The sequence below is a fragment of the Diadema antillarum genome, unplaced genomic scaffold (genome assembly GCF_040938485.1).
Source record: "Diadema antillarum isolate AM-2024a unplaced genomic scaffold, OU_Dant_1.0 seq00000112_RagTag, whole genome shotgun sequence".
Lineage (NCBI taxonomy): Eukaryota > Metazoa > Echinodermata > Echinoidea > Diadematoida > Diadematidae > Diadema > Diadema antillarum.
The window spans coordinates 452,668-469,015 of record NW_027271196.1 but is presented as its reverse complement, the minus strand read 5'-3'; the positions used below and the strand labels follow the sequence as shown (position 1 = coordinate 469,015).

Sequence of the window (16,348 nt, the reverse complement as noted above, 5' to 3'; positions counted from 1 at the left end):
GGAGATCATCAACGATGGCATTTTACCGTAGAAAAAATACACTGAATATCTTGCACCGCAAAAAACTTGAGGTAAAAAACTACGTTGAAGAAAACTAGGGTGAAAACCCGCTGCTTGGAAGACGAACGATGAAGACACTGTACGGTAAAAATGCACACGGAAACAAACGAGTGGGTACCATAGAAAGTATGAATGTTCTCGCACACACGTAGATACTAGTAATCTACATCGTGTTCAATCAAAAAAACTCAACAAACACTCGAACAAAAACTCACCTCTAAATTGTTGCAAACGAGATAATCACTTCAAAAAATGGGGGGGGGAACACTTGTGGTAGTACGATTGTACTCTAAGAATAACAGAGATAAGATGATACGAAAGCAAAAGAGAGAAAAAGAGAGAGAAATGGACAGGAAACCTGCAGAAGTTACGCCACACTCACTGGCACCAAAACGCAATTCGACACACACAGGTAATCAGATATCGTCATGGACCCCCTTGAGGAGATCGATATCACGATACCACGCGTAAGTCAATAGCTAAAAGCCAATCACAGACACAGAATCAGACCGAGTGACTCATTATGAAAAAAAAAAAAATCGTAAGGCTGTTGAATATTCATTAGCACAGTAGCCAATAACAGAAGCCGTCTCATGAAAACTGCCCCGTGTACAAAATGAATGGCAAAGAAAATGTGTCAGAAAGAGTGTGTCAGATGAAGTGGGTCAGGAAATGGCGTAACCCGTACAAACAAGAGTTCTAACAATGTTAGAAAAACTGCACAAAAAAAAAACCAACTTAATTCCCCTTTAATTTTATGATCTCAAACTGTAACATTAGTTTCAAGATCAATTTATCTAATGTCAGACCCCTAGATCGAGGCCTAGGTCTTTGTAGAAGAAGAATAGACCTTAGTTCTTTCAGAAAATATTTTTAAAAAAATGTAGATTGACTAACGTTAGATCTCGACCTAACGCTACGGAGTAGTAATACTACCGGTAGTAGATCTATCTGTCTTGACCCATTTCACCTAGATCTAAAGAACTAGACCTATTTTGAGTTCTCATGTAATATCACCAGGTGTGCAACTAATCAAACTATTTGTTGGGTTTTGCGATGCACAATCACATAGAGCACTATTATAAACTAACTACCGGTAGGCTAGACAGAAAGATCCGTCTGTCCGGAGGACTCTTTTATATTTTGCCATTAACGCTGTCCTCCGTAGACAGACGGAAGGTTGTAGTACCCATTGCTGTGTGGATGTTCTTAACCACTGTCTCTATGGAAAATTGGGTGAGGTACCTCACCCTTCTCGATTGCGTCTAATTCACGGCCCTAGGTCGGCAAATTTAAGCTTGAATAGTTAAATCAACTATTCAAGAATAGACTACACTCACCAGATTAATGAATAATCCAATATTTTAGTAGAATTTTCAACGTAAAACACAGCCTGTCGCGTCGTCACGTTCAAACTGCAGAAACACACACTGAATCTCTTAGCCAATCACATGCGAGGTAGCTTCTACGTGTTTGTTTTACTAAAACACGTACCTCGCATGTGATTGGCTTTCAATGGCTTACAGATTAAAAATGGCGACTTACTGCTTGCGAACGGCGATGTTGCGATATCGATAAAATTTCTGCGTTATAACCGAGTAACTGTGAGTATTTCGATTGCACAATGTGAGAAATTAACCCCAAATATTGCTGCATAATGTGTCATGTCATGTCAAACTTGTTTGAATGTAAAATAGCTGCCTGAAATTTGGTTAATCGTAACGTTTGATCTGTGCGCTATTGCCACACAGGAGCTGGCATCATTGACTTCGGTCTGTATACGGAGGGGATCCGTGAAGCCAGACGTAGTCTCCGCGGAACATTTCCCGACGGACAGATACAGACCGATCTTTCGGTCAACCGGTAGGCCTACGTCTAGTACGTAGATCTATATTATGCTAACTAACGTTAGACGTCTATACACAGCCCAGTCGCTGTGTAAGTAGCCGTGCGAAGCACGTCGTCTGTTCAGGCTAGATCTATGCCAAATTAACAGAGACTCCAACTCTCACGTTTTCGACGGGAGATCTCCCGCCGAAATCCCATTTTTGCAAAATCTCCCGTTCTCCCGCTTGAGATTTAATTTCTCCCGCCCTGGCTCTGTGTCTCCCGCTTGAAATGATTTCTTACTTAATATCATTGTAGGCCTATGTTGAAAAAATTAGCCTTAGATAGCACAAGAGAGCATCTAGAACCCTAGAGCAAGGAACTTCGCACATATCAAATTGGAGTCTCCCGTTTGCTAGGGGTTTCAGACGGGAGAATCTCCCGATCAGAAGGTGCTTAGGGTTGGAGTCTCTGAATTAATTATGATATAAATTAGAACCCTAATATAGTTGAATGTGACATCTTCATAATCATGTTGATATCTTATGCACACTGGAAAACCATAATAGAGTCTATTGTCATTGCATTGTAGAGTAGACTATATCAAACCTGAGCTGTTGTGTTTTTATTGGAAGTCTATGTGTGGTTTTGCTTTCCTGGTGATTTCGAGTTTTAGGTGTTTACTCTAGGCATATGTCTAGATCGTGTCTAGAACCTCTATATCGTGACAAGTTGTACGTCCTCTGCCTCTTCTAGACCTAGGCCCATGTCTAGATTCTAGTGTTTGTTGACCCAAGGGTGAGTGTTGTTGCAGAGAAGATAAAGAAAGGAACCACTGACTTAGACTTTCTATGTTTTTGGTGTCTGGGTGTAGGTGGTTTATGGTGAGCTATGCTGGGTCTAAGACAATAAGACATGTCTTGAGTGTAGATCTGACATTAGACATCTCTTGTGGACAGACCTCTGGCTCAGCTGTGGTCTATAGTCAATCTGTAGTAGTCTATAGAGACTAGAGACAAGCATCTAGTAGGCCTAGGTGCTAGTGGAATAAGTCTAGAACTACATGTACGGTATCTACTTTCTATTTCACTTAATCAGGAACATCCTTCTTCAAAAGATTTATGTGTATCTGCATGTGTGTGTTCCTCTTTGGTTTTGTTTTCAGACACATCAGAGTCAGAAGTTCATGCTTAACCCTCTAAAGAACAATTTCAGTTTTGTTTTTTTTTTGTTGTTGCACCCAGCAACAACAATGTAGCAAATGTGGTAGATCAGATTCAGATTTCACCATAATTAAGAATCACGAAAGGTACAAGTACTTGCATCACCTTAAAGAAATGTCATAAATATTATATGTCACAAAAACTATCCCTTTAAATTACAACTTGAGAGGCAAGCTTTGGATTCATTGCATTGTTACATCTGGGCACCGTTTCCAGAGACTCCAACTCTTCCGCTTTCGACGGGAGATCTCCCGCCGAAAGCCCATTTTGGCAAAATCTCCTGTTCTCCCACTTTAGATTAAATTTCTCCCGCCCTGGCTCTGTGTCTCCCGTTGGAAAGGATTTCTTACTTATTGCCATAGTATGTTGAAAAATAAGCCTTAGATAGCATGAGAGCGCATCGAGAACCCTAGAGCTTCCAGGGCCCTTGCGGGCCGTGGACCCCGGCCGCAAGGAAGTTCGCGCTTCGTGCTCATGATCATCAACTTGGAGTCTCCTGTTTGCTAGGGCTTTCAGGCGGGAGAATCTCCAGATCAGAAGGTGCTTGGGGTTGGAGTCTCTGCGTTTCATGAAAATTGTCAGCCCTGACAAGTTGTCAGTCTCTGGCAACTTCAGTAAAATCCTTGGTTTTGATTGGCTGAGAGCTCTGGCATCTGACTGTTACCATGATGATTGTCAGAAAGTGACAGCTTGTCAGGGCTGATGATAACTTTCATGAAACGGTGCCCAGATGAAGTAATCACAATCTGCAAATTGTTCATCATTATCTTCTACAGGAAAGAAATCTCAGCACCACATATCACAAATCAAAGATCGAACATCGAAGCAGCAATGGCATCTCAGTTTGTTGCCAAGAGCTCAGCTATGACTGTGGACACAGAGGACTTGGACAGGGCCATTCATAATCTTGGTTTGTGTAACTTTATATTTGTGGAGAAAGCTAGATCCTCATTATATAATATGCAATTATAAAGTGCTCAAAATGCCTGTTTAGCTGTCTTACACAACTGTAGTACCGGGTATTGAACAATGTGAATTTTGTTGACAAATTTCTATAGTGGTGCCCACATGAAAGGATTGGTGATGAACTTTGCAAGATTTTGGGGACATTACATTAACCCATTGAGGGCAAGTCCCGAGTATACTCGTGCAAGTGTCTATGGGAAATGTGTGTTGTAGCAAAATCAGTCCTTAACGGGTTAAGAGAATTATTATCAATCTGAGAGTTCAAAGTAGACTGATTTCTGATTTTTTTTTTCTTACACTACCTTAAACCCATTTTTCAGACTTTTTGTCATTTCAAATGAATTTCTATTCATAAGCTTCATTTGTTTTTAAAGATTTTGATCTGCAAGTACTCTCACACCCCTGCATTGTCAAATACAGTGGCGGATCCAGAGGGGGGCACACCAGGCGCCCCCCCCCCCTTTATCTTTTGTTGAAACAAAAGAAATAAAAAGAAAAAATGGGGGGCTGCTGGTGCCCCCTTTAATTTTGTAAAGGTGCCTCCCCTTTACGGAATTCCTCGATCTGCCCCTGAAATAGGAAATAAACCTAAACCTTCACTTGTGATCTCAGTCATAACTGTAAAAATGAATACAATACAATGGTAACTTTGTTCTCATTGTACTGTCTTTGATGCTACATTCTTCACTAGTGATATTTCACACTCTGTGACTGCATTTTGCCAAAATGCATGTTCTACAGCATTACTTCCGAATGATTCCAAGTAGAGAGCAGTATTCAATTGCACATTTTATGACCATGGTGTATTGAAACAGAAAAGTTATAGGAACCTGGGACCTACATGTACTCATGTTACCACTCCCAAGTACTACAAAATGAATGCTAATGGAATCTTTGTTTTCATTCTGTCCTCTGTGCTGTATTCTGATAATGACAACCTCAGTTTATCATCATTAGCACATGGCTACATGACACCGATGAGGCATACATGCTCACTGAAACATTAATACTTTAATTGTGTAAAAGGAAGCAACTTGATAAATGCAAAAGATAATCACAGTCTGTGCCTCGGGTGTTACCTTTGCCAACATACTGTCACACCCTGTTATGTATATGAGTGTGCATTTTGTATCATCAGTATTTTGTTACCAGGAAATACTTTGCATGCTGACTAGACATAGTTAACATATGTGAAATGCAAAATCTACTACACTTGAATGTAAACATGCAGTACCAACTTACTTGTTTTCTGAAATTCTTTTACAGAATTTGAGAAGAAGCAGCAGCTAAGGGAGCTTGAAAAGGAACAGCAGCAAATATCTGGTAATTTCTCTTTCCTTTTATATACAGATTTTAATTCTTTATCTATTCCAGCCATAGCATTTTTTTCATGTTCAAAGAATTCAGAATAATATAGTTTTCATTAGAATTCTTCATCTACTTGTTTGTGGGGGAAAAAAGCATCTTACAAGACATTACTTCATTCCCAAGTTTCTTTGGCATCCATCGCACAAACATTGTTCTATTAGTCAAGGCGCTAATTCCTGTAAGAGGCTTAATTAAGGAGTTCGTTCAACCCACCCCGCAGAAAAGATTTGACCAGACAAGGTGGTAGATGGGACCTCTATGAACATCCCCAGGTAGTATGTGGTTCCAAATTGTGGTGTCAGTAGAATTTTACTGGCCACTTTTCATCATGATTTGTTGGAACAAACGTAAAAGAGTCTGCGCACGCCAAGACTAATAAATTACACGCACCACTAGCACTGCTACAGGCGCCAGTGCCAGTGCTGCGTGTAGTAGTCTTAGCGTGCATATACTTTTTCTTCGATAAACAAGGGTTTTGCCAGCAAACTAACTTTTCACGCCAAGCTGGGTTCGGTGTAGTGTAGTTTCTAGCCGTTTTTATTTCGTCTTTATTTCAAGAGTTCAAGCAAGCCGAGTGAGAGCACATACCCGGTGATTGTGACGACCGAATCGCAATCACTGGGTGTGTGCTCTCACTCCACTTAGCGCAATATATACAGCGGGCTTCTGCATAATACACAAACTGCAACTCAGAGAAATAAAGACGAAAAAACGGCTAGAAATTAAGACTAGGGTCGGTAAACGCTTGTCGCACTGAAAACGACGAAACTCACACAGTTTTTGCATTTATTTCATGAAGAATTCATCAAAACTGCATAAAATTATATATGTATATGTTGCTAGAGATGTCATCCATACAGTGGGATTCATTGTAGTTATAATATTGTGCATGGTTACCATGGTAACCGGATGCCTAAAGGTGACTGGTAACCCCCCAAATGCCTCCTGCTGCTGCAAACATTTTTTTTTTATTTTATAGATGCAATAAAAAAAAACAAAATTTTTTATTGATTTTCGTTTAAAAAGTTTTCCCTGTTGCCATGGCAACCAGTATTATCCAATCAGAATTTAGTTGTCAATAACTCGAAAACTAAAGCCCATAATATCAAAAAGCTCAATAAGCATGTCCTCCCTTCTGCATAAAGTGTACAACATCAGGTATATGTGAAGAATATTTTGAAGCATTTTCAATTTACAGCAAAATTTGCAAGCAAAGGCATAATAAACGGCCATTGAAAGAAAGATATCATTTTCGAATAGTAAAATACATGAAAAAGTTGCATCCGTCGTACTTTCAACACAAATTTGACTTCAAAGCATAGGCAAATGTATATAGTTTTTAATAATGTATGGACACAAATTTCCCTTAAAAATAAGATGAATACAGAAAGCAAAGCCAATATTCTATAGTAGCTCTTTCGAGTATTTACAGAGCGATGGTTATTCAAAACAATCCTGGAAAAGAGCAGAGGAAAGCAATTGATTGTTTATGTTCTTAAAGGAAGTTTATTCAAGAATACCGATAAATTCCTTTCTAAAGAAGGAATATACACGTGCGCTGGATTATCCATCAAAGAATTAAGTGTACTTTTGTGTTTGTTAACTATTGTAATATATATATATATATATAGAATAAAATGAAATATCATGATATGAAAATTTTATTCAAAACGTGCAGTAATGAATTAATGCTGATGAGAGAATGACGGAAAAATCTTGGACGTCTTTTCCCTTTTTATCCAGACTAATTTTACAGTGTAGAACTCATCTACAATGAGTGATGTGCATGAAAGGCAAAAGAAACAAACCTGTCTAAATTCCAGATATTTTTGGGAGTTACCAATCACCTGTAGGCATCCGGTTACCATGGTAACCATGCACAACATTATACCTTACAATGTATCCCATTGTATTGCTTACATCTCTAGCAACATGCACATAATATATAGTTTTAAGGCGTTTCGATGAATCCTTCGTGAAATAAATGCAAAAACTGTGATAATTTTGTCATTTTCAGTGCCCCAATAGCGACAAGCGTTACCGACCCTAGTCTTAATTTCTAACTGTTTTTATTTCGCCTTTATTTCTCTGAGTTACAGCTTGTGTATTGTGCAGAAGCCCGCTGTATTGCGCTAAGCCGAATGAGGGTGCATGCTCAATGATTGCCACAAAAAACGGTTCGGGCGTCACAATCGCTGGGTATGCACTCTCACTTGGCTTGCTTCAACTAGGAGAAATAAAGACGAAATAAAAACGTCTGGAAACTACACTACACCGACTCCAGCTTAGCGTGAAAAGTTAGTTTGCAGGCAAAAACCGATGTTTGTCGCGGAAAAAGTCTTTGTACGCTAAGACTATAACACGCACCACTGGCATTGGCGCCTGAAGCAGTGCTAGTGGTACGTGTAGTAGTCTTAGTGTGCGCAGACGCTTCCTCGAAGAATATGGTCATGTCGCAACTAAAATGGCCTGTAAAATTTCATTGATACCACAATTTGATATCACATACTACCTAGGGGTGTTCCAGAGGGTCCAACCGACCACCCTATGCAGTCAAACCTTTTATGCGGGGTGGGTTGAACGAAGTCAATTTTTCTGGGTCGCTGCGCCTGGACTATATGGGCATATTCCATGCCATACATATCAACTTTGTAAAGAATGTACCTGTATGTGTTTTCATAATCAAGTTTTGGTTTACGTAGAAACAATGACATATTTTGTTTGCTACATTCTGAATAACATATGTGTCTTGAATTTGCCATACAAGACATTACATCCATAATGCTTGTAATGTGCTGTCACAAGAGATGTTTCCCCATTGTCATTGAAGTATGAGGCTGGCTATCCGTGGGGCATCAGTCTGGCTGCACATGAAAAATTGTTAGGTAACTCACTATAATTTAGGAAATGAAACAGAAGTATGTAGTCTTCTGTGTACAGTTTAATTCTGATAACAATCTTTTGACCTGAGGCAAAAACATCTTAGAGTGTTGAATTACAAAAGCCATAGAGACCACTTACCAAATTCATGGTCTGTCATTTGACTGTGAAGTCCTTGTTGTTTTTATAAAATCTTGTTGTAAGACTTGTGAATTTTGGTTTTGCTCATAATACCCGTGTGTGCATTGTTGTCCCAGTTCTTGAAGCCTCCCTGAAGGAAAAACAGGATGGGATAAGGCGGATGGAGGAAGAACTGACGAAAATGGATGAGGAGACAAAGAATTGCCACCGGCAGTTCAGACAGAACAAGGAGAGCAAAGAAAGGCAAGCCTGCCTGCCTGGATGCAATCTTATGAACATTTTTATTACTTTTATGTTCCCAGCAGTAAAATGTTACATTTACTCTTTGCATAATTCGGCGTAATGTGAGTTGGCACACATCTGTTGCAGGTAAAAGCAAGAACACATGCCAGCTTAAATATTTTGAAGATTCCTTTGTGAGCCGGTACCTTCCTCCGAAAACTTGTGATATGATTTCTATTCTTGCTCCAGATACAATCACTTTAATTTTTGCTTAACCACGATGTATTGTCCACCATGCAGACTTGGAATCTGAAACATGTGATTCTCCACAGTATGTTTTTCTCCTGTTTTCTTTTGTAATGCTTTTATTCTCAAGGAAAAAGTTTGCTTAACTTGCAAGTCTTTTGTTTTTTGGCAAATATACCTTGGTATGGTATGTTACCTAATCTGCCAGATCTGGCCAGCATGTCTATGGACATAAACTTTCATCAAAATATGTATGAGATTATAAATTGACTCCCAAGAAAGGACAGTAATTCAACTATCTCCTTGTGTTATGAAGCAATATCCTTCAAAACTCTTAGGCAAATACCTTTTTGGTTCTCTGTCATATAATCAGGGTGATTCACCAATCAGTTGACTAGCTAATTTCTAGCAGAAATGTAGACATCTTGTTTCTTTAAAGTATGAGTTTTTTCAAGGAGACTGAGACATTAGCCGGGTTCACACGTACAAATTAGCGGGATGACGATCGCGATGCTCATCCCGAGTTTTTTTGCGAGCGTCCACACGTACCAAATTAGCGGGATAGCGATCGCGATCGGTATCCCGCTAATTTGGCGAGCGTCCACACGTACCAAATTATCCCGCTAATTGCCGATAGAGATAACAGCAAAGCCTGCAAACTGGGTCACACAGCGCCCTTCTCTATCACTGCCTGCGCGCACTTACCTTTGTCCATTGTCTTTTACGCGTCAGTGGTGTGATTCGCGCGCTGTTGTTGTTGTGCTCCAAAGAGGTGAAGGACCTCTTCGCAGAGGCCTCGCTGTTGTGATGTGCGCATTGCATGATGGGATATAAAAACTCGAGATTCTAATCCCGACCGTTCACACGTACCAGCACGCGGCCAATTATCCAGCTAATTGACGAACCAGCGCAAGATTTCTTGGGATTAGCATCGCGATGCTTATCCCGCTAATTTTCGGGTTTTTTCTGTCCACACGTGCAAAAAACTCGGGATGACGATCGCGATACAAATCTCGAGATTTGTATCCCGCTAATTGGTGTACGTGTGAACCCGGCTATTGCCACAAGGTTGACTTGTTTTCTTCATTGACTTTCTCTCAGCTTGAAGAAGCATGCCACTGTCCTCAATGCACACCTGGAAAACCTGGAAGTAAAGATCATTGACCTGGACAAGAAATTTAAATCAGAGAAGTGAGTCAAAGCTCTGCAGAGTTGGTGTGTAATATGTTTATTATCTTTATCAGTATTATTATCATCATCAGAATTAGACATTATAATTGCTATTATTGCTGTAATCAACATTCAAGCTAGCAGTTTCATTACATTTTTAGCATAATCATTAATTATGACATCTGTTTTTCTATCTTATTGACATACATATCCATGTTATGGCACATATTATTATTGCATTATCGTTGCTGTTATTTCTTACCAATTGTAGGAGAAGTGTTAATGAAGTATCAATTCTATATTCAGGATGAGCAGAAAAACAGCATAATATGTGATATTGCACATTCCAACAAGTGTGCTCTACATATATCTGGTCTAATTCCTCTGGACTACTAGCTTATTTTCCTCTGAACTGTAACGTTAAGATCTAAACCCTGCGATTGTATACTGTCTCCTTTTTAAGCTCAGGAGTATTACATGCGCAAGGCTGTGTGTGTATAGAAATAAAATATTGTTTGTTACATTTCTGTCATTTTTGCTTCTCACTTTTTGTGGAAAATGAAACATCTTTCAAAAGTAATGGTGAAAGAACCTTAAAATGTTGACACTCTTTGCACTATTAACAAGTTGAAGCTCTGAATTCCTACCTTCTTCGGGATGCTACCATTCCGATCTTTCTCAGGGATAGCAGTCTGATTCTAAAAGGAATTGAGACAGGAAGGTCTTTCAAGATTGATTCTCTGCCTTTCCTGCCCAAACACTCAGTGCACAGCATCAGCAGACATTGGAGCACTACCAGTCCATCTGGCGGTCTTACGAGGAGGTGTACATGGAGCAGGAACTGGCACAGGAGCTCAAAAAGTGGCAGCTGGAGGTCCTCCAGCGCAAGGAGGCCATCAAACAGGGCGTGGCCCAGATAACCCACCTCCAGGGGTGCATAGAGGAAGTGGAGGCAGAGATTGAGGCCCGTGAGTACACACACACACAAAACAAAAACAAATGACAAACAAACTTTATGGGATGGTTGTGGTTGAGATGGGGATTCAGATTTTAACTTTGTGCGAGGTAATTAGGAACCATTTATATGAAATACTAAAAAGCACACAATTTTAAGAGGAATTCAAAGTGTATTTGATGGAAATCAGTTTCAAAATGGCTGAGATATCCAAAAGCAGTGAGGTCCTAATAAAAGGTGGAAACCAACTTTTATTAGGACCACTCTATCTTACTTTGTTCTTGGATATCTCAGGCATTTCAAAAGCAGTTTTCATCTAAGAAACCACATATTTTCATCCCCCAAGCACAAGGAAGCAATGAAAACCCATTTAAACACAAATTGCAGTGTGTATGTTGATGAAATTATGTGTACACATCTGGCTTTGTTGTATTTTTATGCCTCTGCCAACGACGTGGCCGGAGACATTATGTTTTTGGGTCGTCCGTCCGTCCGTACGTACGTCCGTCCCGTTTTATTTTTGTCGATATCTCAAGGACCGTGTGGCGGTTTTACATCAAACTTGGTATGAGGGTATATCCTGGGGGGATAATACTTTGTTTGGATTTTAGGGTCACGGGGTCAAAGGTCAAAGGTCACCGATTATTTTGTGAAAAAAAGGTTGAAAATTCATGTTTTTCTCCATATCTCGCAAATGGTTCAAGGTATCTTCATGGAACTTAGTATATATGCTTGTTCCAATGGGCAGTGATTATCTAGGGAAGTTGGGGTCATGGTTCAAAGGTCAGGGGTCAAAGGTCAAGGTCAACTTCTCAAAATATCACTACTTTCCTTATATTTATGCAATGCCTGAAGGTTTTTTTGTTTTTTTTTCAACTTGATGTATACATGTATTACCCAATATATATTCTGTGGGAAGTTTCTTACTGAAAGGTCAAAAGGTCAAAGGTCAAGTGAAAGTGCTGAATTGCACTTTTTCCTCCATATCTCAAAAGTAACTCAAGGTATCATCATGAAACTTACATATTTATGCATGTTCAACTTAACAGTGATTCTCTTTGGAACTGTGAGGTCAAAGGTCAAAGGCCAGGTTTAGATAGTGCTATTTTCCCATTTGATACTGAAATTATTTCTCAATACCTTGAAAATTACTCAATGCATAAACTTATAAAAGGGTCAAAAGTCAAGTAAAAATCATCAGTTCCCCAAATACCTGCACTTTGACATTTTAATCATTCATCCAATTGAGCCTAGTTCTAGGAAAGGGAACATTCAGCACATTTGTGTCAAACCTGTCATTTTAATATTTTGCCAATTGTGTGAAACTGTCATCACACATTGTCAAGACATTGTACTATAGACCTATTAGGAGAACCATGCATTATGGCGGAGGCATATCAGTCGCCGTAGCGATATATCTAGTTAATTCATGCAACCAGGTAGCATATTTTATTAAGAAGCAGGAGTTCTTTAAGTATAGAAGCAGCAGATTTTGCTGTGTGACCAATATTGGTTACAATGTTTAATAACACAAGAGATTCAGCAGTGTACAATGAAATAAAAAATATGTGCCTTATCATAGTGCTGCCAGTGATGATTTTGGAACTTGGGTATTTGCATGTGTTTGAAAAAAAGTAATCCTACATTTCGGAAATTTATATTCTATTATAATTCTTAGCATACCAGAAATGCTGTTTGTGGGTGTAACAATTTTATGCTGTGTTCATATCTTCACCTGATAGTTGATGAGGTTATACATGTGCTGTTTATGCATGGTTGCGCATTGTATGTAATCATGCATCACTATACCCACCAAAAGTCACATGGGCTGATGTTCTTGTGAGCCTGACAATAAATTTTTAGTTCAGCTGAGTTGATTTTGATTTTTGGGTGTTTACTGACAGAGTTACCCTGTCATATTATTTGAAACTTGTAAGCATGTGGCATGTACATGTATTTAACTTTTTTTTTAAGACTGATTATCTGAATGCCTGGTTGCTTTTTTTTTAATTTCCACCCATGTCGTAAGCATTCAGAGCATGCACAGAAATGTTAAAAGCAGCTATCAGCAGCTGTGATACTGTGTTAGAATCTTGAATAGAATGTTGTTAAAGAATGAAGAGTGATTGCAATTATAGATCCGTTTTTTCTTCCACACACAAGAAATGGTGACACTGTGCAAATTGATAAATCCAATTCATCAATTCAAATCCCATTGTTGATGTTACGTTGCAAAAAGGGATGTCCTTGATTTGTTATTTTGTGTTTGTTGAACTGTTATATTTTGTCATTCTGTTGCAGGGCCCCCTAGGATAACAGTGTGTAAACCACTGATGGGGCTACCCTGGGTAAAGAAAACTGACTAAATAAATAAATACAAATAAATAAATAAAATTGTCTGAGAAGTATTCCTATCTATTTTTACCATTGAAGATTTTGCTAGTTTATGAATATCTGATCTTAATGAAATGCATGTCATTCTATGCAGAAAATTTCCTCTGTCAGAATTGAATTGCTAATCAAAAATCTTACCTGGCAACTTTTATCGATTTTGAGATGCAGGATCACCTATGTACATCTGACTTTATGTACCTAAAGTAAACAAATGACCACAGAACAGAGTGATGCCTTGATCGCTAAAGAACCATATTCTTCGAGGGTGGTTGGTCCAGAAACTATTGATGCACGGCCGAAGTCCTTATGCGGACTGTTGAGCTGTTGTCTGTTTTGTACAGTATCTTAGTGCATAAACTTCTCAATTGTTGCATGCAAAACACTTGTGGTAATATGTAGTGTTCTGATATTGCTTTCAGTCTTTGTAAACTGGTTTGTAATAATCTTGCTTCTTTTGTTCTGTTCTCTTTGTTTAGGTGAATCTCCTTTTCCAACCATCAATGACTTCATTCTGAAGATGTATCCTCTGTTATAAAAATAATGTGAAATGGAATAGATAAGATTTTCACTTTTTTATAACTATGTAGTGTACTATTCATTTTTGAATTCACAAATTCTCTCTCCTGGAAAATTCAAGTACAAAACAATTAATACTTCTATATTCAAACCAACCTAAACGTATTTCGTGCATAGCACAGTTTATTTGCATGCTTGTGTGGAATGTTGATTGAAAAAAAAAAAATACTGACATGTGTTGAGGCTGTTATACTGGTCAGGGAAGAATTGAAAATAAAATGTACATTTGCATTGTTCATCATTCTGATATTATGCTCACGAGAAAAAAAAAAATGATATGTGTTTTTATAGTATCAGGCTTCTCAGAAATGAGATGTAATCAGGGCTGAGAGGAGGGCCCTTGGTTTGAATGTCCCTCTTCCAAAAAAAAAAGAAGAGAAAAACCCGACAACAACTTCAGCAACAGGTAAATGGGGGGGGGGGGGGGAACTTGAGTAATCTTTAGACCTTCCGTAGTGAGGCAGCCATTCTGTTTTCCATGACAACAAACAAAAGTGCGGAGCTGAAGCTGTCGACTATGGCTAATTCAAGGGTGACGCTGGATCTGATGTGCTCCATTTCATCTTCAAAGAAAGAGCTTGAGGAACTGCAAGAAAATCAGATCCAGATTATGAAGGTGAATTTTTTTGTCCCCGCCGAATGAGTTCGAGCAGGGGACTATGAAACGGGCTCCGTACGTGTGTGTGTCTGTGTGTCCGTCCGTCTGTCCGTCTGTCCGTCCGTCCGTCCGTCCGTCTGTGCGTCCGTGTGTGATCAAAATGTTCAATTTGCTACTCCTTCGCCATTTCTAACCCGATTTTGATTCTGTTTGCTTTATATGATAGCACTACATGGGAGCTTTGAAACTTCTACACAGAATTTCAGTTGTGACCTTTGACCTTGACCTTTGACCTATATTGTACATTTTGCTTCAAAATGCTACTCCTTCGCCATTTCTAACCCGATTTCAATTCCGCTTGCTTTATGTGATGGCACTAGGTGAGGGCTTCAAAACTTCTACACAGAATTTTGACCTTTGACTTCTTTGACCTTTGACCTTGATTTTTGACCTATATTGTACATTGGCTACAAAATGCTACTCCTTCGCCATTTCTTACCCGATTTTGATTCCGTTTGCTTTATGTGATGGCACTAGGTGAGGGCTTCAAAACTTCTACACAGAATTTTGACTTTTGACTTCTTTGACCTTTGACCTTGATTTTTTACCTGTATTGTACATTGGCTACCAAATGCTACTCCTTCGCCATTTCTAACCCGATTTCGATTCCGTTTGCTTTATGTGATGGCACTAGGTGAGGGCTTCAAAACTTCTACACAGAATTTTGACCTTTGACTTCTTTGACCTTTGATCTATATTGTACATTGGCTACAAAATGCTACTCCTTCGCCATTTCTAACCCGATTTCGATTCCGTTTGCTTTATGTGATGGCACTAGGTGAGGGCTTCAAAACTTCTACACAGAATTTTGACCTTTGACTTCTTTGACATTTGACCTTGATCTTTTTACCTATATTGTACATTTTGCTACTAAATGCTACTTCCGGCGGGGACATATATTACGCACTGCGTAATTTCTACTTTTCCTTTTTTTTTGTTAGGGGGGGGGGATTTGCTCATGTTGCCTTGTGTATTTCATTGGGTTTTGTGTGAAACATACATACACACCTATGAACAGATTGTCAGAACAGCGGACATAGAAGGTTGTGAACACTTGTTGATTGGTGGGGTGTAATGTTATTGTCTTTACAGTGTATACTTTTTAATCCTTTTTTTTTGTTTTGTTTATGCAGTGTCATCCATTATGCCTTTGCCTTACAGCACATTATCATTACAGGCATCACTAGAATAAATCTACAAATCAGATGTCAATTAGAATGTGCTCATCACAGGTGCAGTTATTTCATGAGTGAAAGGTATGTGCTATGCATTTATCTCTATTGCTGTATTACCACCATTAGTAAGATTTGTTATTTTGTCTGTCCTTAAAGAAAGCTGAGGAAGAAAAACAGCTGGCAGAAGCGGAGAAGAAAAGGAAGGAACAAGAAAAGATCCAAAGGGAAAAGGCACAACAGGAAGAGTTGGCCAGGTAAATTCAAGCAAGAAAATGATGGTTGTAGGAAACCTAAGTCTTAAGGAAACAAACCAAATAAAGAGAGAGAACTGGGGATTAACTTTCTTGACCAGATATCATTTTGCTGTAATACTCATGTAACCTTATTGAGATCATTATCACTTGTATAGAAATGAAACGTATAATATCAGGAGTTTATTTTCTAAACTTCCAAGAGTGGATAAGTATCCGTATGATATCCATTGGAT

The 16,348-nt window shown here is 38.9% G+C and overlaps 1 protein-coding gene across 1 annotated transcript; it reads left to right on the top strand.

Annotated features, from left to right (window-relative positions):
- Positions 1 to 3,941: 3,941 nt before the first annotated feature.
- LOC139727029 (uncharacterized) lies at positions 3,942 to 16,119 on the top strand. Its single transcript, XM_071638010.1, has 8 exons — positions 3,942 to 4,020; positions 5,343 to 5,399; positions 8,582 to 8,708; positions 10,035 to 10,124; positions 10,869 to 11,071; positions 13,929 to 13,971; positions 14,524 to 14,644; positions 16,018 to 16,119. Exons 1-8 carry the CDS (start codon positions 3,942 to 3,944, stop codon positions 16,117 to 16,119), a joined length of 822 nt encoding a protein of 273 aa, XP_071494111.1.
- The last annotated feature ends 229 nt before the right edge of the window (positions 16,120 to 16,348 follow it).